Here is a 27,444-nt window from a genome sequence, read left to right on the forward strand (position 1 = left end):
CAGTCTCCCGGCGGTTGCAGCTAGCGCTGCTTTGCCACCCCAGAAGGGACCATCGACCTCCGAGCCGGTGGGCTCAAAGGTCTTGTCTACTGAGACGAGGCTTTCAAGTCAAACCCAGCGCTCGCAAGAGCCCATGTCCAGCGCCTCGCAGGAGGTAATGGACACAACAACCAGCAAGATGACGCCACCAGTGCCTAAGGAGCGGCGAGCCTCTCTCAACTGCTCCGAAAAAGACAAAACTCACTTCACGGCGCCTCCAAAGGACCCGCGAGTTAATCCTCGTCTCTTAAACACACAGCACATAACACATTTACCATAATGCAGACACAAATAGTACACTGGAATGTCGGAGGTCTCTTCCACAATTTCGATGACACTAAAGAACTCCTACATGAATATAGTCCAATGTTTCTATGTGTTCAAGAGACACATCTGAAACCTACTAACACTAATTTTCTTCGTAATTACTCTATCTTTTGGAATGACCGCAACGAGGCTACCGCCTTTGGCGGTGTAGCAGTAGTAGCCCTCAAATCTGTCGCTTACCGACCCATCGCCCTTAACACACCCCTTGAGGCAGTGTCAGTTCGGGCCATTCTTTTTAATAAACTAGTAACTGTGTGTTCCATTTATATACCACCGAACCAGCATCTCAAAAAAACAGACCTTTATAGCCTCATTGATCAGCTTCCCGAGCCTTACATACTCGTGGGACATTTTAACGTTCATAACACGATGTGCGGAGACTCACGATGCGACGCAAGAGGTCGACTCATTGAAAACTTTCTCTTTTTTTCAGGAGCATGTATAATTAATAAGAAAGAGCCAACATACTACAGTGGGACACATAACACGTACTTATCCATAGACTTAAGTATAGTATTGAGTACACTAATTCCGTATCTTGAGTGAACTGTTCTGGAGAACCCCTTTGGGAACGACCACTTTCCTATTATGTTAAACCTAACGAAACAGGATAGGTGCTCGCCACATTTTCAGCGATGGAACATGAACTCAGCCAACTGGAAACTGTTCCAAGAGCTGACGTATTTAGATGGAGATAACATTGCTGGTTTTAATGTTGACAATGCTGTGGCATATCTAACAGGCTTTATTATTGATGCTGCAACTAAATGTATCAAGCAAACTAACGGACTGGCAAGTAAACGTCGCATCCCATGGTGGAACGACGAATCTCGGAAAGCACGACAAAATTAAAATAAAGCCTGGAGATTGCCTCGAAATTGTCCACCCGCCAAAAATCTTATTAATTTCAAACAGGTCGGATCATAAGGCTAGAGAACACGTCGACGTGAAAAGAGAGAAAGTTGGGATAGGTACATCTCTAGTATAAATTCGTACACTGATAAAACAAGACTATCGAATAGGGTAAATAAGTTAATAGGTCGGGAGTCACACCCCCGACCGTTAGTAAGTAGCCAAAGTGAAAGCCTGGAAAATCGGGCGGATTCTCTAGGCGAACACTTTCAATATGTCCCGAGTGCATCGCACTATACAGAAACATTTCTCAGACTCAAAGAATATGAGGAGCAGCATCCCCTAAACTGCAAAGGGTCATCGAGTGATGTTTACAATTGCCCATTTACTTTGGTGGAACTTAAGGTGTCTCTCGCTCCTTGCAACAACTCGGCGCCGGGTGGCAATCGCATCATATACGAAATGATTAGGCGCCTACACCCTGAAACACTGGAAACACTCCTATCTCTTTTGAATACCATGTCGGCGGCGGGCTATATTCCATCTTCCTGGAAAAAAGCTATAGTCATCCCCGTACTTAAACAAGGGAAAGACCCGGCCTTAGCCAGCAGCTGTATGAAGTTGAGAGTATGACGGAAGCCCGTCTGGTCGGGATGATGCATACTTAAAAGGAAGAGGTCTGGACACCGACCAAAAATGGTTTAAAAGAGTTATTTACGTTTCGGCTCCCCCACGGGAGCCTTGTTCACAATGAAAGAAGCGGCAGAGCTGGCGCCCCTTTTTATGTGCGTCTCAAAACATGATTAAGGCACCTGGCATACATGGGCGGCAGATTGCCTTCGTTGCGATTAAGAGTGTGCGCCGTGGTTTGGATGATTAGGGACTCAAGATAAAGACGCGAAGAATGATTTCGCTCCTTGGCAATCACACGAGATTTCTCCCAGTTAATCTTATGTGATGTGGCTGCGCAGTGTTCGGCCAAGGCATTTGATGCAACGTGTCGTTTCTGGACGTCATTCATGTGTTGCTTAAGTCTTGTTTTGAAGTTGCCGGTTTCACCTGCGTAGACGTACCGACAATCCGCACACGGAATGACATACACCACGCCTGGGAACTTGTCCTTTTCCAAAGGGTCTTTCACATGCACGAGCTCGTGTCTAAGTTTCCGGGAGGGCACGTGCGCAGCCTGCACGTCATATGACCGCAGGACGCGTGCAAGAGTCTCGCTTATGCCGGGGACATACGGAATCGAAGCCCGTCTTTTAGGGGGTCCAGACTGCGTGGGTGCTGTGCGAGCCAGCTGGCGCCCTACTGAGTCAATGACGTACTCAGGGTATCCACAAGCCATTAATTCCCTCCGCACAAGTGCATTGTCCGCCATGTGGTCTTCGGCTGTTGTGCACACGTTTTTTGCCCGACGAAGAAGAGAGCCGACAACAGACCTCTTTTGCGAAGCAGGGTGCACCGATCTGTAGTTTAGGTAGCGGCCCGTGTGAGTGTGCTTCCTAAACACCTTGAATAACAGGTTTGGCCCATCTCGCTGCACAAGGGTGTCCAGAAACGGCAGTTGCCCTTCAGATTCCACTTCAACGGTGAACTTGATTGCTGCTTGTATATTGTTTAGGTGAGCCGTGAAAGGGTCAAGGTTCTTCCTTTGCAAAATGCTGAAACAGTCGTCGACATATCTGAGGAAGACTTTAGGTGCCGGTGTAAACGACGACAACGCTTGAGCTTCGATAGCCTCCATTGTTAGGTTGGCTACTGTGACCGAAATCGACGCACCCATTGCTGCTCCGTGTACTTGGCGATAAAATTTCTTCTGGAACGTGAAATACGTATTTGATAGGCAAAATTTTAGTAGCCTACCTAGGTCAGGCACATCGATGGGGGATCTGTCAGGCAACGTCGGGTCTTCGTCAAGGGCGGCGACGCAAACTTCCACGGCCATGTCTATTGGTACGCTTGTAAACAGTGAGACCACGTCAAAAGAAACTAAGACTTCATCGGGGTGGACGCTTGTCCCTTTAACCTTTTCAACATGGTTTCCAAGGCAGAACGGCATCTGTTGCAAGCGAGGATCATGGACTGCAGGGACCAAGTACGAAGACTTAGGAATGATGCTTTCTTTTCTCGGCGGCGTCTCGAGGATCACTGCCCAGAAGAGATGGCGCGCATACAATTGCATGCAAATTTTCAAGCCAATCTTCGCGCTCGGAAAGATGAGCAATGCCACGACAGGAAATTCGAAAGGCTGAAGCAGTGCCGCACAGCACGTCCACCAAGTGCCCTCAAAAACTCTGTGTACAACTTGTCCTCATACCAGCCTGACGGCTACGAAATGGCAGTTCTAAGTCTTGGTCTCAACTTCAACACGGGACCTGCAACGGACACGAAGAAAGTAATATGCGCCGCTGAGCGCGCTGTCAACTTGGTCGACCGATCCCGCCGTGACGAGGCTCGCACACGCGTTGTAAACGTATTGTTGAAGTTGCACGCCCAACCCACCGTGGACACCTTGTGCAAGCAAGAACGTGATGCCGTCAAGAGGTTGCAGGAGAACCGGGATATTGTCGTACTTCCCGCCGACAAGGGGAACGCTACTGTCCTTCTAGACAAGAGCAAATACATCGAAAAAATGTGCTTGCTATTGAGTGACGTTCACACGTACGCCAGCGTCGCAAGAGACCCGACACCCAAGCTTCAGAGGGATCTGCAGAAACTGCTCGCCGACGTCTTCCGTATGGTGCCGCCTCAGCACAAGCATTTGTACTACAGACTGATTTGCCACAATGGATCTGCCCCAGCAATATACGGCCTACCGAAAGTGCACAAGCCCGATGTTCCCCTGCGCCCCATTGTGGACTTCACACGTTCGCCGCTCCACAAGCTGTCAAATTTTCTTCACAGAATCATTTCGCCACTCGTTGGAAAGCGTGCCACGCACATACGCAACACGTACGACTTCATTGAAAAGGTTAAAGGGACAAGCGTCCACCCCGATGAAGTCTTAGTTTCTTTTGACGTGGTCTCACTGTTTACAAGCGTACCAATAGACATGGCCGTGGAAGTTTGCGTCGCCGCCCTTGACGAAGACCCGACGTTGCCTGACAGATCCCCCATCGATGTGCCTGACCTAGGTAGGCTACTAAAATTTTGCCTATCAAATACGTATTTCACGTTCCAGAAGAAATTTTATCGCCAAGTACACGGAGCAGCAATGGGTGCGTCGATTTCGGTCACAGTAGCCAACCTAACAATGGAGGCTATCGAAGCTCAAGCGTTGTCGTCGTTTACACCGGCACCTAAAGTCTTCCTCAGATATGTCGACGACTGTTTCAGCATTTTGCAAAGGAAGAACCTTGACCCTTTCACGGCTCACCTAAACAATATACAAGCAGCAATCAAGTTCACCGTTGAAGTGGAATCTGAAGGGCAACTGCCGTTTCTGGACACCCTTGTGCAGCGAGATGGGCCAAACCTGTTATTCAAGGTGTTTAGGAAGCACACTCACACGGGCCGCTACCTAAACTACAGATCGGTGCACCCTGCTTCGCAAAAGAGGTCTGTTGTCGGCTCTCTTCTTCGTCGGGCAAAAAACGTGTGCACAACAGCCGAAGACCACATGGCGGACAATGCACTTGTGCGGAGGGAATTAATGGCTTGTGGATACCCTGAGTACGTCATTGACTCAGTAGGGCGCCAGCTGGCTCGCACAGCACCCACGCAGTCTGGACCCCCTAAAAGACGGGCTTCGATTCCGTATGTCCCCGGCATAAGCGAGACTCTTGCACGCGTCCTGCGGTCATATGACGTGCAGGCTGCGCACGTGCCCTCCCGGAAACTTAGACACGAGCTCGTGCATGTGAAAGACCCTTTGGAAAAGGACAAGTTCCCAGGCGTGGTGTATGTCATTCCGTGTGCGGATTGTCGGTACGTCTACGCAGGTGAAACCGGCAACTTCAAAACAAGACTTAAGCAACACATGAATGACGTCCAGAAACGACACGTTGCATCAAATGCCTTGGCCGAACACTGCGCAGCCACATCACATAAGATTAACTGGGAGAAATCTCGTGTGATTGCCAAGGAGCGAAATCATTCTTCGCGTCTTTATCTTGAGTCCCTAATCATCCAAACCACGGCGCACACTCTTAATCGCAACGAAGGCAATCTGCCGCCCATGTATGCCAGGTGCCTTAATCATGTTTTGAGACGCACATAAAAAGGGGCGCCAGCTCTGCCGCTTCTTTCATTGTGAACAAGGCTCCCGTGGGGGAGCCGAAACGTAAATAACTCTTTTAAACCATTTTTGGTCGGTGTCCAGACCTCTTCCTTTTAACCAGCAGCTGTATGTGCAAAATTTTGGGAAAAATGGTGAACCGGCGCTTAATCAGCTTTCTAGAAAGTAACAACAAACTAGACCCCTTTCAGTGTGGTTTCCGAGAGGAAAGGTCGACAATAGACCATCTTGTCTGCCTTGAGGCAAAGAGAGATGCATTCATTCATAAGCAATTTTTACTTTCAGCATTTCTAGACCTAGAGAAAGCGTACGACACGACATGGTGATTCGGGATCCTTCACGATCTTTCCGCAATGGGCGTCCGTGGGAACATGCTAAACACACTTGAAAGCTATCTGTCTAACCGCACTTTTCGCGTAAATGTAGGCAATGCTTTATCTAAATCATTCACCCAAGAAACTGTTGTTCCACCAGGAGGGCGTACTTAGTTGCACAGTGTTTATTCTAAAAATGAACAGCCTGCATACAGTCATTCTACGCGCAATGTTTTATTCCCTTTATGTCGATGGTGTACAAGTAAGTTTCAAATCATGCAATATTGCTATCTGCGAACGACAAGTGCAGCTTGGGATAAACAAATTGTCCAAATGGGCGGATGAGAACGCTTTCGAAATAAACACCCAAGAAAGTACCTGCGTACTCTTCTCAAACAAGAGAGGGTAGCACCACTGCCTAGTATTATGTTCAAGGGAGACCAACTCTCTGTGAGCAGCCAACATAAATTCCTGGGAATCACTTTAGACTCAAAGCTCACATTTATTCCCCATGTTCAAAATCTGAAAATAAAATGTCTGAAAACAATGAACCTTCTCAAGCTTCTGTTGCGCACTACATGAGGTAGTGATCGAAAGTGCCTTCTGAAATTATATAATAGTCTTGACCACTTCCGCCTTGATTACGGAGCAATAATTTATAATTCTGCAACACCAAGTTCTTCAAAAATCCTAGACCCCATCCACCATCTGGGTACCAGTCTCGCGACCGGTGCTTTCAGGACAAGTCCAATCCACAGCCTCTACGTAGAGTCAAATCAGTGGTCACTTCATCTGCAGCGGTCATATAGCAGTTTTACATATTTTCTGAGAGTACAAGCAAACACTGAACATCCTTGTTATCCAGCCATAAACGATATCGCCGCTGCTACGCTCTTCCATAACCGACCTGCAGTGAAGAAGCCATTTGCTTTACGTGTGAGGAACCTCATTGAACAAATGGTTGTTCCAGTTCTTGAGCATCATCCTATGACTCAAGCGAAAATGTTACCGCCATGGCAGTACCAGCTCATGGACTGTTATATGTCGTTTGTGGATGTCATGAAACATGTGCCAGAGGCACATATCAAAACGCGTTTTCTAGAACTCCAGTATAAGTAGTCTTGCATAAAGTTTTACACAGATGCTTCGAAGTCACATACAGGGGTTTCTTACGCAGCCATCGGCCCATCTTTCTCGTAATCCGGTGCACTGCACCCGGAAACAAGTATATTTACGGCCGAAGCTCATGCACTATTGTCGGTAGTGAAGCATATAACGAAATCAAAACTTCGAAAAACAGTGATATTTAGAGACTCCCTAAGTGTTGTAATAGCCCTGAAGTCACTCTGTAGACACAAAAACCTTGTACTTATTGAGCTCTACTCCGTTCTGTGTAGAACGTACTTATCAAACCAGCATATCAGTATATGCTGGGTACCTGGCCATAGAGGAATCGAGGGTAATGTTCTAGCAGACCAAATGGCCACATCAATTACATCACAAGCTACTCTTAGCACTGCGGTCCCTGCTACAGATCTGAAGCCTCTCTTACGAAGGAAACTACGGGACCACTGGCAACGCTTGTGGGACGTGAAAACAAACAATAAGCTGCACGTAATCAAACCACAGTTAGGTTTCTGGCCCTCTGCAACAAGGTCACACAACAAAGTCAGAATAGGGCACACATTTGGCACCCATAATTTTTCACTTACTGGTAATGAACCACCAAGCTGTGGTAGATGCGGAGAGAGGCTGACCATCCTCCACATCTTACTGGAGTGTCGGGAAGCTGAAGCTGAGAGAAAGAAACGCTTTCCTCTGGCATACCGCTGTTGTGTCCCACTTCACCCGGCTATGTTTATTGGCAAAGAACCACTTTTTAACACAAAAGCAGTGCTTGGTTTCTTTAATGATGTTGTCCTGCATGTTATTAGTCCTATATATTCGTAGTGCTTCCTCTTTTCAGAGGATGCCACTGCGATAGCAGTGTTGTATAGCGCATGCCTCCAGGCCCTTGTATCTTAAGGGCTCTAACGAGGAAGTGGTGCTCTAGTCAACCTTAGCATCTGACATACTCTGTGTATCGTATCATTCTTTCGCAGTGCACCTTAATGCTCCTAGTACACGTCATGTGTCATAGCCATAATCTTATTACACATAGACTTTACGCACTTTAGAGCAACCATTTTAAGGCCCCTTTACAGCCACGTCACATCAACTCATAGAACTCAATCTACACACCACAGGCATGGCGCTCTTTGGCCATGCCTGGCCCTTGCGCCATCAAATGTCAAACATTAATTCAACCTAAGTTTGAACGTCGATCCAGTTATTAAGTGCTTGCAAGGAGCTCACTCAATGAAACTGTTCACCTTGCAGACCTCTGCTCCTATGTTCGACCCTCTAGGTCTTGCAGCTCCATTTCTGATCTCTGCCAAGATCCTCTTCCAGTGCTTTTGGCAAATGGAACATGATTGGGGTAGCAAGATTCCAACAGAACTTGCCCAAGAGTGGAATACGTGGTGCAAAGAAGTCCCCAATATTAACTCTTTCAGTGCCCAGCACTGTTTGTTTACTAACTAGTGACTTGCATTCGTTTGATCTCCATGTTTTTACGAACGCAAGCAACGCAGCCTGTGGTACTGTGGCTTACCTGTAAAGCATCTGTAAAGATTCTCTTGGCAAAAGCATGAGTAGGTCCACTTAAACAGCTTTCACTTCCACGGCTCGAGCTTATTGTGGGTGCCCTACTTGCGAAGTTTATAGCTGTCACACTGGAAATCCCTTCTTCGAAATGCTATTTTTGGACGGATTAAACAGTGGCTCTTGGTTGGATCCGAGGTGTCACTACGAGATGGCGACAGTTTGTCAGAAACAGGGTCACAGAAATTCAAGATAGTACCGACTCTTCACAGTGGAACCACAACAGCGCTTGTGTCTCGTCCTTGTTTTTTTGTGGTTGCATGTGTTTGCACTGTTATAGTTTTCAAATCAAGTATGCACCAACTCGCCCAGAAAGAAGTTTTAATGAAGAACCACTGTTCTGGAAAAGAAAACCCAGCATACCTAGTTTCTCAGGGCACTTCTGTCCAGCCTCTGATTGATAGCGAAATTGTGTGGAGAGGACCAGCTTGGTTAGCAAGACTTGAAGAATGGCCAAAAGAATGGCCAAGAATGGCCAACATGAAAAAAGGCTGCCAATCTGACTATTGTACAAGACGTGGAGTCAGAAGTGTACATTGTTACACTCCATGCTTTAGCTACATCGGTGCACCCTGTCTGACTTGTCAAGACATAGTACCTGGCTGCGGGTGCCACAGGTCACAGCGTGCATACTGAGATTTGGGGCAGCCTGCCGTGGCCTGCCAACCCTTAAAAAACACCTAACATCAAAGTAGCTTGCCGCTTCAGGAAGGTATTGGCTTTCCATTGCCCAAAAGCAGTGATTTGACCTTGAATTATCATCCCTCCAGGCAGAACGAGAGCTCCACAAGGCATCGAAAATCAGAGATTTGTACCCCTTTCTTGTGGAGAACGATGATTTGCTCGAGATTCAAGCGAGACTTGGGAATGTCACGGACCAGGAGGGCATCAAGCACCCAATTCTGCTTCCTGGTGATCACCGCGCCACTGAACTCATCGCAATTTGCTTGCACCGGGGGCTTTTCCACGTGGGAGTCGCAACGACCATCGCAGTACTCCAACAGAGCTTATGGGTGACGAAGGCAGAGCAGTGCGTGAAAAGAGTGATTGGGTGGTGTGCTTAGTGCATGCACTTAAGGGCCAAGCCTGCGACAGCTTCAATGGCGTCGCTACCTGAAAAGTGAGCCCACACAGAAATCCTACATCACTGTAGTTCATGCGATTCACCTAGAGCTTGTCTTGCGCTCAACTGCCGATGGTTTCATAGAGACTTTCCGATGCTTTGTTACACGTCATAGATTTCCTGCGATGATTTACTCTGACAATGCTCTGTGCTTTAAGCATGCTTCTCATGAACTTCACACTTTGTATGACACTGTTCGGGGAAGTGAGGTTGGCAATTACCTGTCAGCTCATCACATTACATGGAAATTCTCTGGTGGCCGTACTCCTTGGTGAGGCAGATTTTGGGAGCGTATTGTGCGATCAGTTAAAGACAGTTTGTGGAAAGCACTAGGAAGGTCACTGCTAGATTATGATCTCATGAGCATGGTCCTAACAGAAATAGAAGCGATCATAAACAGTTTACCCCCTGACGTATTCATATCTTATGCCAGAGGAAGCAGAAGTCTTGACACCTGCCCATTTCCTGCATGGCAAGCAACTGACGGCACTTCCTGACTTACCAACTGCAGCAGCAGTGCCTAGCTCCCATACTGAGCTGCTTAAAACATGGATACAGCTTCAAGAAATGCAAAGGCTTCTGGAATTGCTGGTACAAGGAATATTTACTACTCCTCAGAAGTGCTCATAGTAGGCCAGTGTCAGACATCACTAGCATTGGTGAAGGCAATATCGTCATAGTGTACGACGACTCTGTGCCCAGACTGTGGTGGATACTTGTACGTGTCTTGGAGGACATTACTGGAAATGACGAAATTGTGCGTGCATGTCACCTGAAGCTCGGAAACGGCAAAGTAATCACACAGCCTATACAACATTTGTGCTTTCTAAAAATGTACCCGTGGAACTTCGTAGGCCAGGAGGGTTGATAATAGCAAATAAATAGCTCGCACAAAAGAAAGAACGAAGTGCAGCTATTGAGTGTGCATGGCATGGGAGTTCGTCTTCTTGCAGGAATAAACAGCAGTGTAGGACACGCTGCTCTCGGCTCTTCCGGTGTATTGTCCTTCACCGTATTTGAAGCCCGGTCTACCGAACAATGAGATCCTCGGACTTTACACCGTAAACTGATCTACTTGGTCACCAATATTGTTTTTGTCTGTAACCAGGGGCCAATCGGTGGTGGACAAGAAATCATATAAACCAAGATAATCATCACATTTAAAACCAAAGCAAGAGGATTCATTTATGCCACTGAAAGAGCTCTGCCTCAAGGCTGACACAGAAGCAGTTATCTTAAGTGATGGATGAAACTTATTGGGACACACAAGGGATATGTCAGAATGAGAGAAATCTACAACTTGAGCATTTGAGATGCAAAGGTCTAAAACTTCATATGAATTGGCGATCAAGTTATGCTGCTGAAGGGAACAGAAGGACGGAAAGCCCAACAACAGGCTGCATTTATTCTCTATGTAATGATTGTAATGAGAATATCTAACCTCATCAAACATAACTGGGGAAATATTTGGCTGTACGTAGAAAGATTTTTGATGGGGCAAAGTGCAATGATGCCTGTATACTGTGCCTTTGGTGTACGTAAAAGAACCCCATGTGGTAAAAATTAATTCTGAGTCCCCCACTGCAGCTTGCCTCATAATCATATATGGTTTGGGCATGTAACACCCCAGATATTAATTTTTGACCTTTCTTCATGGAGTCGAAGATAGCTTCTTTCGGCCTTAAGATCGCGGAGAGTAGGGGCCCCATGGTATCCCAAACCAAGCTGCAACATCCATTATCTTCACACCGATTGTGATTGTTTGCAAGATACAAGCCTTGTTCTCAAGTGAGTGACCATTGTGTTTAGTACCGCAGGGTAGCGTTGCTCATGCTGTAATAGGCACATTGTGAGCATTAGCCACAACAACAAAAACTCCATATGAGGCGCTGATGCAAGAGCGTAAGGTGCACACTATAGTGTGTAGAATGTGCTAATACGATGCACCTGTACATGTGTGCCCCCCCCCCTTCCCCAATGGTCTTTGCTAAACACCAATGCATTTGCCAGATTATGGCCTCTGAGATAATGGCCTCAGTGTGCGCCCAAATCTTGGAAGCCATGGACGGCTATTCAATGAACCACTTAGCCGGGCATGTGGTGTACAATTGGACTGGTGTGTTCGATAACAACCACATGTAATTTCAACCCTTTTACCACCGGTGCCTGGAGCAGTTTCCATTTATTGCCTTGATCTTCCTTCATGGTAGCATTGAAATTCGTTATATTGAAATTGTAGATTAACCCACTTGGTTATATTTAGGCTTAAGATGCGGGATGTTGTATGGATATAAAGCTATGAATAGCTAAATTAATCAAGGATTACATTATATTGAAGACCATTATTTATACTTATCTAGGTTTAACTGTAGTTCTTGAATGTTTCACTTCATAGATTTATAGATAAGTGCATGGGGGGCAGGGGGGGGGGGGGGGGGCTTTCAGAGTAAGTTGTGCATGTTGGTACACGTTCACGAGTGGGGAACCATGACCAAGAAAGATTGCAAAGAAAGGAATGTCATCCTTTTTTGTCTTCGTACTTTTCTTGTGCTTGTGTTTTTTTTCCATTCCTCGGCATTTTTCCAAGTCTATAGAACTGTTGAAGCCGTTGTACGTAAAGGGTTGCAGGCTGTTCATGTATGAGCAGTAGCAGATATGTCAAGGGAAGGAGGAGCACTTGCATGCCCTTACATGGGTGTTTTCGGAAACAAACTGTATGCCCCTAAACTATGTGTTGCAGTCTAGTAATGAGCCTTCAGTTGTGTGGCTACTTCATGATAGATGTTGCTAACAATGCCTTGCAGCCAACCTTCCTGCACCAAAGCTGACACAGGATGGCAAGAAAGTTCCGGTTGGAGGTGTGTCCATCCTAGGAGGTATATTTTGCTTCCACTGCTTCCTTTCATGTTGAATTTATACAACACTGCATATTATCAGGGCATGAGGCAATAAAAATTAATTTAGCAAAATTCATTATTTTGTTAGCTCTATTGAGCACCGTGTATTTTTGGCATTTTCTTTTATTTACATGTACTGCAGTCTCATTGTGAGGCATTGCAGGGGAGTGATTTATTTCTGCAATTGGGAGTTAAGCAAGTGTGTGTACATTAGTGTTCTTTGCCTCGTAAATCATTATTGCATGAAAATTATCAAAAGGTTATTAAAAAAAGATTGTCAAATTATCATTATGCATGAAAACTGCAATATCATTTGGGGTGGGGGGGGGTACTATTGATGAAGCAATCATGTAACTATTGACAGAACTTTGAAAATACTCTAAAAGAATGTTTGACAACATGGTCTAAAAACAACACTGGCTGAAACATGGGCTTCAGGGTGGTCTAAATAAAAGCAAGAATGTAAAATCTCTTCAATAGAGTGAAGATAATGTTCCAAAATGGCATTGGAAGACAATCTATTCCAGTCATGAGTAGTGCAGGCACAGTTCTTGGACATTGAGTGAGCATTCAACACATTGTGACTCAATTTGGTTGCATTACTATATATTTCTCCTTTTGTATACCAACTGCATCATGATATAGATTCTATAAAAAAGTTTTAAACATAGCCTTCTTTCTACTTTCTAACATTTCCAACTTTAGTTCTTACGTTTTTTGCACTGAAATTGATACCATACTTTCCTGAAACATACGGAAAGTTATACTCTGTCTCTTGAGCTTTTTCGAATGGCAGACTGTGAGACGGTCCAATGCTTGTTTGAGGACTGATCTCGTATGTGTTTTACAAAGTTACTTTCCTAGACTGAGCATTGCATAAACACTAGGACAGCCATGAACGCAGGACTCTCTGAGCTAAACAGCTATACCACTGACTATTGCACTGAAACTTTAGAAAGAGGTAGCATTTTACAATGAATTTTGTTTAATACTATGTTTGTATGCATTATGCTTACCTGATTCATCCTCGATAAATCTAATGTGTGCAAAATCTGGAACAACGTCACTGCTGCTATGAAACAGTGGCATCGTCTGTCACCGCTACGTTGAAATACGGCGGATGCAATCTGTTACTGGAGGGAACGGCGAAGAGTTCTTTGCACGGCTGTCTTTAAAATGTTGAAACATTTTCTTTACGCAGTTTAATAACTTTGCTGACAGAAACCACTTTTTTGCTCCACCTAATATGCAACTTCAGTTAGCATGTATTTTCTTTCACTCTGTACATTTTTGTTTTCTGCTCTACTGGTTGTGCCACAGATAGCAGTGTGCTAAGACGGTGGTTGAGAATCCTTGCTATTGCACTTCTTCCTGTGAGTGCTCAACAAGGTTGTCAATAGGTATACGTTAATATGGGGAAGAGAAAGCCATTGCTGTGTTTTGGCTCACATAGTCAAAATCGATGTGCCTTGTGTGTGTGCAGTTCAGGGTGAATGCAGTTGACCATCACCTCATTTTTGTGTCTTGACATAGAAGGGGTTTTAAAAGGTGTGCAGTGTGACCACAACAAAAAGGTGCAATTCAGGGGAGTTAGTAGGAAGGTCTCACTAATTGAAGGTGCCTTTTTTTAATGTAACCTGAGGCTGTCCTGCAGACTTGCTGCATTGATGTTTGGCATCTCCTCATCAACTGTAAGCAGAGCATTGAGATAGTGCTGATGACCAGTACAGGCAAAAGCAGTTTTGTGCGGCCAAGCAGCAGCAACTAATTGCTGCTGAGCCTTTTTTAGCAACGAGGCCACCTTCCACTCAGTATACATGTCCCTGATCAGAGGGAAAACTTTATTTTTTTATTACGTGGCCTGTGTGCTCAGAGAGTGTTGTCTTGTGGTATAAAACCTCGTGAGAGTGTTCTCGTCTGGTCATTCTTCTTTGAGCTGACAGTAGTGGGAGATGCACAATGCAGCACACTGCGAAACGAGTCTCAGAGACCAGAGCTTGCAAAAAGGCATTTTCAGAACGAAGGTTGTATTTTATTATTGTGTAATTGCATTTATAGCAATTACACGGACACTTGAGGTACATTCTCATTGAATAAATTAATATAAAACAAAAGGAGTTGGTAAAAAAAAACTGCTATCCAGGCCTGATGATATATGCTGCTAATTTCAACCTATTGACTATCTGCCACTGCCTACAAGGCCTCTATCAAGTGGTGCAATATGCACAGCTTTCTTTGCTGAGGTAGATGTGTGTGTACGCTTCATCTGTGCTGGGTGCCTTCTATATTATCATATACATGGCACATCACTTACTTCTCTGACTTTCCTCCTGCCTGTACCACTCCAGATGCAATAACTCCTGTTGACTCTGCACAAGCCCAATCACAGTGAATGTTTTAGCATGGTTTAAAAGTCAGCCTTCCTTCCTCAGTGCACATGTGTGATGTTGCAGGGGTGCCTCCTCTTGCTGCGCCCTGGAGGCAAGAGAAACAGGCAGCGCTGCATGGTCATCTTGCGAGCGGCAACTTGTCCACGCACTCAGGTGATAAATTTGTGCTTTTGACACCTTGTAATTTGGAACCGTATGTGGTCCAACCTACAGGATTGCAATTATCAAGGCCACGGACACACATTTATTATGAATACAAATCTCCTCCTTTTGGGCTGGCTGGTTCTAAAGATGTAAGATGCTACATAAGATTTTAATCCTGAGAATTGTTTTTAGAAGCAAGCAATGTACAATAAGTATGTAAAAGAATACAACAGAAACTTATACGCACACTAGTATATAACTAAAGAAACGTGAGTGAACAGTGGTTGACATCGAAGGAAGGCAAGGTCTCCTTGGGCGCAGTAGTATACCATGTGGTTCATTGTTTGGACTGCACAACCTTCAGGATTGACCCACATTTTTAGACTGCTATATTTCTACCATCAGCCCATATTTTTCATTGAGTGAAGTCACACTACTGGTTTCGTTTCAAGGTGCTTTAGGTTTCAGTTTTAGAATCAAAAGAATTGTTTATTTTTAATATGACGTATTTCTTGTCAACTTCGCGTGCTTTGAGTCTGTCTATGTATCTGTCTATCTGCTATCCATCTGTCCGCCCCACCCGCCTGTCGGGGTCGTTTAGTCAACTGACTATATACCAGAATAGGCATAACAGTGGGGGGGCATGACACCAATGCAACGACACATTTGTCAAGGCATGTATGTCATATGTATGTCATGACATAACTAGTATGATTGACATGGTCCCGTTATGGTCGTTTCTTTAACAATATTGTTACGGAGGGATAAAAGAAGAGAGAGGAAGAAGATCGCGAGACGCTGGCTGCTGCGTGTTGTTGCTAGTCTGCCATCTTAACCCCATTGACTCTACTTGTAATACATTGTAAATACAGTCTGTCAATACTCCCAACATCCCCATAACATATTGGTGGGAGGTGCTGGGTACCATGGCTAGAAGCGGAGCTCCGTAATGGGCATCGCATTACCGTCCTCGCCATGAATGACAGTGAGCACACGGGATCAACATTGTTGCCGCCTCCAATGTCACCGTCGCCACCTACGTCGCTGTCTCCTTCGGTTGTGGTTGTGCAACCCAAGGATCCCGAAACTTTCTGCGGGACAGATGGCACCGACATTGAAGAGTGGGTGCCTATATATGAACGCGTGAGTGGAATCAACAGATGGGAGGAACTCTACGCTTGTGCTAGCTAACCTGCTGTTCTACCTAAGAGGCACGGCAAAGGTGCGGTTCGAAAACCATGAAGAGGAGCTGACCAGTTGGGACCAATGCAAAGAGAAGTTAAGAGTTTTTTGGCAAACCAGCCAGCCCTAAAATTGCCGCAAAGCAGAAACTGGCCTCCCGTGCCCAATCCCCCCACGGAGTCCTATGTTTTGTACATCCAGGACGTACTGGCGCTTTGTCGCAAAGCCGGTCACGACATTACAGAAGCTGAGAAGGTAGGGCATGTTCTCAAGGGAATTGCTGACGACGCCTTTAACCCTTTCGCTGTCGGACCTTTCTGGCCGTGACGCACCCCCAGTGTCGGCTTGGTTTCAGGGAACGAGCATAACAGGGAATGAACATCACAATTTATTTTTGATTATGATTGGTATACAAATAACATAGTCAGTGCAATATGCACATTTCAGTGTTCTGCAGCTGTTGTTAGTAAGCATCATCATCATCATCAGCTTGACTATAAAATCCGTTCAACATCCGAATCTGACGATGCGGAACCCTCTTCCTCGCATGCGACTCTGTCCGAGTCCGAATCCGAGCTCGGCTCGTGTTCTGAATCGGAATTGAGCCACCGCTCCAATGAGCAGACGAAGGTCCCGCGCGCCGAGCCATCTGAAAGTAACCGCGCGCAGGGAGGATGCGCTTTCAGTCGCCCGCACAACGGAGAGAAATGGGACGTTGCGTGATCAAGAAGACAAGAGGGAGATGGAAAGAGGCTAAACAAAGTTCGAAGGGCTTTACGTTTACTGCTGCAAGTCGGAAGCGAGGGTTCGGCGAGAGAGCGAAAGCAGCAATCGAGTCGCTCTTTTCGGAGAGGCAAGGGCACGTGCGCCTGAACTTGACGCGGCGTAGCAGACACACCAACAGAAGAAAAATAAAAACCTTCAAACCAGCGGAGATAGCAGAACAACCCTTGAACCCATAAACACACGCGCGCGACGCATGATCCAGCGAACGCGGAGCCACCGCGCCACTCAGCAAAGAGAAAGTGGGGAGTGGCAGTCGCACCGTACTCTTCAATACATGGGTTAACACAGGTCGGGGAGAATATACGAACTTGTAGAAAGAGTCAACAGATGGCGTGGCCAATTCAGGAGTGCCAGCTTTGCGCTCAGGCGTGAAATTTTGAACGCACGATAGAGAACGTACCGGTACGTCAGTGACACCGTGGGGGGGAAGCGCGATGACGTACCGGTATGTCCGTGACAGCGAAAGGGTTAATCTGCTCATGTGCAAAAAATACTGTGCAGTTGATGCTATCATCAAAGAGTACCGGAAATTCGAGCAGGCCAAGACCGACGCGAACTGTAACCATTGGTGCCAGGCTTCCCAATACTGCCGCAATGGCGGCGTGTGAAGATCAGCCCGCACAGCAGCATGTGTCACTATCACAGGACATGGTGCGAATCGTTCGATGTGAACTGGGCACGATGGCGCCTGCAGCTTTCTGTTCATATAGCCCTAATGCTACCCCTTCTTCAGTTTCCCTCATGCAAGCCACCATTCGACAGAAACTTAAAAACTTTGACCTACATTCTGTCTGCGCTGTGACCAACCCAATGAATGTCCTTCTACTATTTTCGCTCCACCCCGACGCTTCTCGCAGCGTTCTCCACTCAGTCGGGTTGCGATAACAGCGGACGGCCAACCGATATGTTTCACCTGTCGCCGCATAGGCCATGTCGCCCAATGCTGTCACAACTTGTGGCCCTCAACACCCCGCACGCCGACCAACCTGAACAGTTTTGATGGAAATGTCCGCAGTGTTTTGCCCACCGCCGAGTATAACAGCGCCAACAACTATGCTAGGAACACGTGGTAGCGTCGCTCACCATTGCCACGCGGACACCAGTCTCATTCACCACAACTGCGCCGCCCATTTTCCCGTTCACCACAGCCACATCGCCTTTCGTCCCCTGTGAATTTTGGCCGGACCCTTTCGCAAAACTAAGAAGTGCAGCCCTCGGAGGTAGTGCTGCATTGCCTACTACTGCAGCAAATCCTCTGTCTGTGCCCACAAGGAGAAGTGTAATTGACGTTAAAATAGACGGCGTACCTGTCCAAGCATCCGTCGACACTGGATCCCACGCATCTGTGATGAGTGCTAGCTTATGTAGACATTTAAAGAAGGTCCTCACCCCAGCAGCTGCCTGAGTGCTTCGTATGACCGACGCCAGCGTGCTGGTTGTACTTCGAATGTGTACTGCGTATTTAAGCATAGCCGGCAGCCCTACTTCTGTTTTCTTTGCTGTGATTGACAACTGCCCTCACGATGTTATCCTTGGATTGGACTTTTTATCCCATAATTCCGCTCTCATCGACTGTGCAACCGGTGTTCTTCAGTTGGAACTGCCTAAGTTGCCGATACTCCGAGCACCACTCCACCGCACTTGTGTTCGCTTCAAGATGTGTGTCTGTCACCTGAGGCAGTCACTTGCGTCGCTTTGACCGCACAGCTACAGATTCCCAACAGTGAATACCTATGTCCTTCGCCCCATCATCGACATGCTTTTGAACCGGAACATTGCTCTTCCACTCACGCTGATGACTATTACTAATAACAGCATCATTCTTTCACTTCTGAATTTCAGCCTGTGCCCTCAAGTGTTTCCAGCCAACATGTTCTTGGCCAGCGTGACTAATACTTCCGAAGTTGGCATTCAAAGTCTGAATGCCGAGAGTGGTTTCTTAGCACCAATTGCAGCTCACAGCTCTGGTTCCCTAACGGATGACTTCGCGAAGGTGATTGCACCTGACCTTACCTCTGCACAGGCCACAAACATACATCTCCTCCTAGAATCGTACCATGACTTCTTTCATTGCAGCGACAGGGCTTTATGACAAACATCTGTTGTTCACCACCGTATCAACACTGGAGACATGAATCCTATTCGTCGGCGTCCCTATCGTGTATCGCATGCTGAATGCAGTCATCCAGTCAGAAGTGGACAAAATGCTCCGCAAAGGGTCATCGAACAATCAGCCAGCCCTCGAGCTTCGCCTGTCATCCTTGTAAAAAAAAAATATGGTACCTGGCGTTTTTGCATCGATTATCGCCATTTAAACAAGATCACCTGAAAAGACGTCTACCCACTACCATGCATCGATGACGCCTTGGACTGCTCTTGCACGGAGCTAAGTACTTCTCGTCCATTGATCTTCAGTCCGGCTACTGGCAGATATCAGTTGATGAAATGGACCACGAGAAGACGGCCTTCATCACACCTGATGGTTTATATCAGTTCAAAGTCATGCCCTTTGGCATATGCAATGCTCCTGCGACATTTGAACGTAGGATAGACTCTCTTCTGCGAGGCTACAAATGGACCACCTGTCTTTGTTACCTTGACGACATTATTGTTTTTTCTCCCACATTCAGCAGCCACCTTTCCGACCTGCTGCAATTCTTGCGGTCTTCCGAAAAGCTGGCCTCCAACTGAATTCCACGAAATGTCACTTCGGGCACCGTCAGATTACCGCGTTGGGACACGTCGACGCATCCGGTGTACAACCTGATCTGAAAAAGGTTTGCGCTGTTCGCAGTTTCCTTGTGCCACTTTCTGCTTCTGACGTGCGTTGCTTCATCGGCCTATGTTCTTACTTTCGCCGTTTCATCAAAAACTTCATCAACGTTGCGCGGCCTTTGACAGATCTTCTAAAGAACACGCCATTCTCATGGGGCCCTGAGCATGCTCACGCGTTCGCTGCTCTCATTGGGTTTCTGACCACCCCTCCCATACTTGCACACTTCGATCCATCTGCACTAACCGAAGTCCACACTGACGCAAGCAGCCACGGCATCGGCGCTGTTCTCACCCAACATCATAATGCTACCAAGTGCGTGATAGCTTACGCCAGCCGCCTGCTGTGACCTGCCGAGAGAACTTACTCCATAACCGAGTGGGAGAGCTTGGCTTTTGTTTGGGCTGTCACCAAGTTCCGGCCATATTTGTACGGCCACACGTTTTCGGTCGTCATAGACCACCACACCCTCTGCTGGCTGTCTTCCCTCCGTGACCCCACAGGACGTCTTGGTCGCTGGGCTTTGCAGCTCCAGGAATTTTTGTTTGTTGTCAACTATAAATCTGGACGTCTGCACAAGGACGCTGACTGCCTCTCTTGTCACCCTATGGATCCTCCCGATCCTGCTGCGCATGATCCGAGGACCTGCGTGATGGCATTGACTGACATGACCAACATGCACTCTGAACAACAACGCGACGCATCCTTACAGTCCATCATCGCCGGAGTGCAATCTGGCAGCACTGATCGCACGTGCCGCATATTCGTGCTGCATGACAGCATCCTCTACAGCCGCAATATCAACCCTGACGGCCCTGAGTTGTTCCTTGTTGTTCCTCATCTGCGATCCATCGTTCTCGAACAATTTCACGATGCACCGACGGCGGGACACCTTGGAGTTTTGCTTACGTACGACTGTGTACGACGCCAGTTCTTCTGGCTGGGTCTCTACCGCACTGTGCATTGTTATGTCGCAACTTGCAAATTGTGTCATCGCCGGAAGAAACCTTCCCTGCCACCTGTCGGCCGACTCCATCCAATTGAAGTTCCCTCTGAACCTTCCTTTCGCGTAGGCCTTGACTTGCTTGGCCCTTTTCCGACGACGACTAGAGGGAATAAGTGGATCGCGTCGTCAGGTCGGCCTCTCCCAGAAGCTTCTCTCTCGCTACACAGGGCTTTGTGAAGTCCTACGTCAAGTTAACGGCATCAATTATGAGATTGCACCATTACAGTTTCATCCATCCTCAAGTGCACCGCCTATTGACATTGTGCACGTTTCGTGGCTGAAGCCATACTTCGCTCGCAGTTCTTCGCCTACCATGCGCCGAGACAGCGCTTCAGCACCCAGGGGTCCTGTTACAGAGAGATAAAAGGAGAGAGAGGAAGAAGATTGCGAGATGATGGCTGCTGCATGTTGTCGCTAGTCCGCCATCTTAACTCCATTGACACTACTTGTATATACATTGTAAATATAGTCTGTGTATACTCCCAACATCCCCGTAGCAATATATATCGTATATCAGCATATTAATAATATGCATGCATGACCTGGCATGGATGACATGGCATAAATGTCATGATATAGATGACATATATTGCATGACTTGTCATGTGCATCCCATGTCATAACAATAACATCACATGCTGGTCATGACATGTTATTGTCGTTGTCATCATTATCAGCCTGCTTTATGTCCACTGCAGGACGAAGGCCTCTCCCTGCAATCTCCAATTTCCCCTGTCCTGCACCAACCGATTCCAACTAGCGCCCGTGAATGTCCTAATTTCATCGCTCCACCTAGTCTTATGCCGTCCTTGACTATGTTTCCCTTCTCTTGGTACCCATTCTGTAACCCTAATGATGCAACAGTTATCTAACTGGTGCATTGCATGACCTGCCCAGCTCTATTTTTTTCTGTGGATGTCAATTAGAATATTGTCTATACCCGTTTGCTCTCCGATCCAAGCCACTCTCTTTCTGTCTCTTAACGTTATACCTAGCAATCTTCATTTCGTCGCTCCTTGCACACGGTCCTTAACTTGTTCTCAAGCTTCTTTGTCAGTCTCCAAGTCTCTGCCCCATATGTCAGCACTGGCAAAATGCACTGATTATGCACCTTCCTTTTCAATGATAATGGTAAGCTTCCAGTCAGGAGCTTACACTGTCTGCCGTATGCAATCTAACCCATTTTTGTCCTCCTATGAAGTTCCTTCTCATGATCAGGGTTCCCTGTGATTAATTGACTTAGGCAAACATACTCCTTCACAGACTCTAGAGGCTGACTGGCGATCTTGAACTCTTGTTCCCTTGCCCAGCTATTCATCATTATGTTTGTCTTCTGCATATTAATCTTCAACCCCACTCTTACACTCTCTCTGTTAAGGTCCTCAATCATTTGTTGTAACTCGTCTGCGTTGTTGCTGAATAGAACAATGTCATCGGCAAACAGAAGGAAGGTTGCCTAGATATTCGCTGTTGATCCTTAATCGTAAGCTTTCCCGGTTTAATAGCTTGAATACTTCTTCCAAGCACGCAGTGAATAGCATCGGAGAGATTGTGCCTCTCTGTCTGACCTCTTTCATTATAGGTATCTTCCTGCTTTTCTTGTGTAGAATTAAGGTAGCTGTAGAACCTCTGTAGAACCTCTGCATTTTCCAAGTTATTTATGTAAGCATTCTGTACTCCTTGATTGCGTAATGCTTCTATGACTGCTGGTATCTCTACTAAATCAAATGCCTTTTCATAATCTATGAAAGCCATATAGAGAGGCTTATTGTGCTCTGCGGATTTCTCGATAACCTGATTAATGACGTGGATGTGATCCATTGTAGAGTATCCCTTCCTGAAGGCAGCCTGTTCCCTTGGTTGACTAAAGTCCAGTGTTGCCCTTATTCTATTGGAGGTTATCTTGGTAAATATTTTATATAATACTGGGAGTAAGCTGATGGGCCTATAATTTTTCAATTCTTTAACGTCTCCCTTTTTGTGGATTAGTAGAATGTTTGCATTCTTCCAGTTTTCTGTGACCCTTGCAGTCAATAGACACTTCGTATAAAGAGCCACCAGTTTTCCAAGCATTGTCTCCTCCATCTTTGATTATATCGACTGTTATTCCGTCTTCTCGTGCCGCTCTTCGTCGTTTCATGTCTTGCAAGGCCCTTCTGACCTCATCGCTAGTTATAGGAGGAGTCTCTGTATCCTGTTCATTACTGCTTCTAATGGAGGTATCCTGACTCCTCCGGGTACTGTACAGGTCAGTATAGAATTCTTTCACTACTTTTACTATATCTTCGAGATTGCTGATGATGTTACCCTGCTTATCTTTCAGTGCATACATCTTGGTTCGTCCTGTGCCAAGTTTTTTTCTCACTGATCTCAGGCTGCATCCATTTTTTTTTTTCGTTCGGCTTCTTGAGTCTTTCTCACGTTATTGTTTCGAATATCACTTATTTTCGTCTTGTTGATCAGTTTTGACAGTTCTGCGAATTCTATCTTATCTCTTGAGTTGGACACTTCCATTCTTTGTCGTTTCTTTATTCTGACCTTTCTTACTTGGGAGAGCTTGCCTACTGGTTGCCTTGCCTCCCTCTTCAATTGCTGCTTCTGAAGCCAGCCTAGTTACGGCTTCATTATCTCTGCGTCATCTTCATCTTTCTGTTCTAAGGCTGCATATTTGTTTGCAAATACCAACCTGAATTTGTCTGCTTTTACCCTTACTGCCTCTAGGTTGACCTGCTTCTTCTTGACCAATTTTACTCTTTCTCTCTTCAAATTGAGGTGAATCCTAAGCCTCGGTAGCCTATAATCACTGCACTTTACCTTACCTATCGCTTCTACGCCCTGCACTATGCTGGGATCAGCAGAAAGTATGAACTCAATTTAATTTCTTGTTTCGTCATTAGCGCTTTTCCAGGTCCACTTTCTGTTTGTACTCTTCCTGAGAAAGGTGTTCATCATTCAAAGCTTATTCCTTTTTGCGAATTCTACCAATATCTCTCCTCTAGCGTTCCTAGAATTGATGCCGTGGTTGTCAATTGCTTGGTCAATTTTTTTTACAAAAAAGTGCGATCATTATGCAAGTAGATAAGGTACTTGGGTACCTGTGAATTGAGATGTATAGTAGTTGCTGTGACAAAGTTACTAGTGCGAACAAGACTAACGGACAAAAGGGTGAGACAGGACAGAGCGCTAGACTTCAACTGACACGCTTCATTCAGAAAACATGCAAAGAGGCCACCATATGCTCAAATAAATGTGCAGACTGACGCATAGACGAATGTGCCACATAGGAGACAACCAAATGCACAATGAAGCTGTAAAGCGCCTACAACAAGGCATCATAAAGCATTTACCAGGTTCTTCTCAAGGTACAACACTTCTTTACCAGTGATGGAGCGTTACGCACTCATCAGCAGCTTTTGAAATGCAAAACACCTCAAATATTCCCCCTATCCAACTGCCTGGCAAACCGTCTAAGCACTTGCGTGCTATGAAAACGCGGGAAGCATTTATGAATATATCTTCTGCAACAGTCAACCAAGTGGCCAGCACCTGGTAGAATGTTTACAGCATTCAGGTGCTCCCTAAGCTGGTCATTCAAGCACCTGCCTGTTTGTACAATATAGCACTTTCCACACGGAAGTGGAATTTTTCATACCACCCCACAATCAGTTAACAAAACAGATGACATGCTTCTTAGTGCATGTACCTTGACTCTCGGCATTGTTTACCAACCTGCACATTCTTTCAAGCTTTAGTGGCACTGAGAAAACATCTACGCCGCACTTGTTCGCCACCTCTTTTAGGCGGTGGTACACCCCATGTACGTATGCCATAGCCACAGGGTGCCCACTGGGACGTGCATTATTGCACCGAGAGGCTGCCAGGTCAGCTTTCACCTCTTTAATGAGGCTCTCACTGACTGACACCAAGGTGTCATTGGTATATCCGGCCCTACGTAAACGGTTCGCTTGTTGCTGAACACTGAGGAAACCTGAAGGCTTAACCAGAGCAGCTCTCAGGCAGTTCGTAGCTATGCCTCTTTTAACTAACTTGGAGTGGGCTGAATGGTGGTCAAGCAAGTGCTTCTTGCTCCTAGGAGAGTACATCCAACACAGGGAGCTATCATTTAGAATGATACGAATATCGAAGAATTGTAGGTGACTATCTACTGGCAACTCGCGTGAACTTACTAAGTCCTACTGCACACTTTTCAAAAACACCCTGGACATGTTTAAGTGGGGAAGTGGGTATTCTGACCTTCATTAAGACCACCTTTACCAAATTTAACGAAACTGCACACTCTTGTTCAGTTTTTTATGCTGATTCCAAATATGCACTTGTTCTTAAAATATGCCACTTAGTTCTAAAGTTAACTAAAATTAAGTAGCATTGTTTCTGGGAACAATGGAGCAAAAACTACTCATCAAAATCTTGCTTTAGGCACATAGCTGAATACTAGGAACCATAAGCTTCACAATTGTAGGACTAGTTTTTTGGTATAACAACCATTAACAATTATACAGCACACCAAAGTGCTTTCTGTTCAAAATGGGTTCAAAGTGGCGGTTTAATGTATGGACAATAAAAAAATATTAAAACTGAGATACAAAAATCTGGTCCTACCATTGTGTGCATTATTCATGTAGCTCAGTACTGCAACAAAATTACAATTCTAGGTCCCCGATTACTGCTAAATCACTCCCGGAAGGATGCAAATATTCAAAAATGTATGTTTTGAGAAAATGCAAAAAAAAAAATGGACAAGCTCATTTTTATTCAAATGTAACAAAAAGTATTGATATATCCACATATCTAAATGGTCAGTAGCCACCACGGATGTAATCTGTCTGCCTACAGCTACCCAAATGTCGTTCTTTAAAGGCTTGTCGCAGATTTTCTGCAGATGAATGCTTGTGGGCTGATGCTGCGGCTCGCCAGTTATCTTTCTGGCTATTCTCATGCTGTTCGGTAGCCCTGGGTTCAAATGAAGCTCCTGGAGTATGGCAGATGAATCTCTCTCATTCCCCCTAATTGAATTTCATTACTGCCTCAGCCACCGCTGCTTCAACAGCAAAAAGTAAGGCATGCTGTTCCTTAGGTGCCAATGCCCAAATCATAAAATGCAAGCATTCATTATTGTTTTGGGTCATGCTGCGCAGGCACCTTTGAAGCAGTCTTCTGAGAGGCACTCGTACACTGATAGACGAGTTTGACAAACATGGACAGGCAAATTATATCGATGCTTTGGGATGGGCTCATTTTTTGCTTGCACAGCATTCTGATAGCACTAAGAGTCTGGACAAGATGGGCAAAGACTGTGGTTTGAAACCTTGTCGTTTTATGTGATGTGGTGGTATGTTGCCATCACAGCCTTCTTTCTGCATACCCTTCACATCCCCATTTTTAGATTTTAATGCGTTTGGTGATCAGGTCACTGGTCAGTTTTCCTTTGCCAACAAGTGTTTCAGTAGCAGAGCACTTGTGTTTGGCAACGAGAGTGTGCAAAGCTGTCCCCATCCTTTTTTGGACGTGATTCACGCAATGTTACTTCTCAACTAGCATAAAGCCATACATTTTGGCTTGTCTGAGAGCAAGAAATGTGTGACTATCACCATCTGAGAGGAGTGTGGTGTACCTCAGTTTGTGCAGCTGAAGTGAATCTGGAACAGTATAAGCGCCGCTTCAACTTGCATCTCTCCTGCTTTTCTTTCTGTATTTTTTTGGCACATATGGCTTGCCTTCCATCTTGGTAGTCCGGGTCACCAGGTTTCAGGCCGCACGCACACCCAGCACAGAAGTTGCTCAGGACAACGTAGTCGAGCACAAGTCCGGAGAACAGTTCGATGATTGTGCCGACTCCGATGTGCGACGAATGGCCACGTGTCATCCACGAGCCATCATAGGTTACCGCTATATTCCCAGAGTTCGCAAGTATCAAGTCATTATACAATGACATCACTGATAGCGCACATGCGCTCATCAGCTTTTGGGCAGCAGACGACGATGCCGGCACCAGCTTCTGCTTGAGATAGCCTTGCCACATTTTGTTATGAAGGCCACGGTGCGAGATATTCATTGCAGCAAAAACGTCGTTCATCGCTGTTTGTCGATTTCCAGTGAACACAATTGCACGAGCGGCGAGAATGTTCACTACGAAGAGGTTGACCATTTTGCTGTTTTTCACGCACGGCGAGCTTCACTCGGCAACATCACTGCAGTTTTCACAAATGGCGAGAAGCTTGACGGCAAGGCCGTATTCTCACTCTGAGTCAAAAGTCACGGAGCCGCCACAGGGACTGCACTTTAGATGCGAGACCAAAGCGATTATCGCTTCCGCACTGATAACATAAAAACGTGACACCATCTCTGCCAGCCCATCCGCACTGTCGTTGACGCTCGTTACACATGTCCAATTTCCGTTTCATTGCAGAAGTTCCTGCCAGTTGTTGGAGATTTTCCCCTGCTTGCTTCTGTCATTGGAGCAATTCCACTGGCTGCACCATCTTTGTGTCAGGCCGAACGCTGCTCTTGCAATCACTATCGGCCGGCGACATCGTTAGGCCTAGCTCGCTCTCGCTAGGTTCGCTGCATCCCGCGTCGCAGCCGTCACTTGAAACCGCCAGCGGGTGGTCGTTGCTGTGTTTTTCGGCAGGGTTGGAGCACTTTTCGAA

The 27,444-nt window shown here is 46.1% G+C and overlaps 1 protein-coding gene across 1 annotated transcript in view; it reads left to right on the forward strand.

Annotated features, from left to right (window-relative positions):
- Positions 1-27,444, forward strand: part of LOC126517670 (uncharacterized) — a 335,110-nt gene that overhangs the window by 90,666 nt on the left and 217,000 nt on the right. The window contains exons 11-12 of the mRNA XM_055064291.2: positions 12,403-12,474; positions 14,949-15,038. Coding sequence (XP_054920266.2) covers positions 12,403-12,474; positions 14,949-15,038 — 162 coding nt within the window. The remainder of the gene's footprint in view (positions 1-12,402; positions 12,475-14,948; positions 15,039-27,444) is intronic.

This window comes from Dermacentor andersoni, chromosome 11, assembly GCF_023375885.2.
Source record: "Dermacentor andersoni chromosome 11, qqDerAnde1_hic_scaffold, whole genome shotgun sequence".
Lineage (NCBI taxonomy): Eukaryota > Metazoa > Arthropoda > Arachnida > Ixodida > Ixodidae > Dermacentor > Dermacentor andersoni.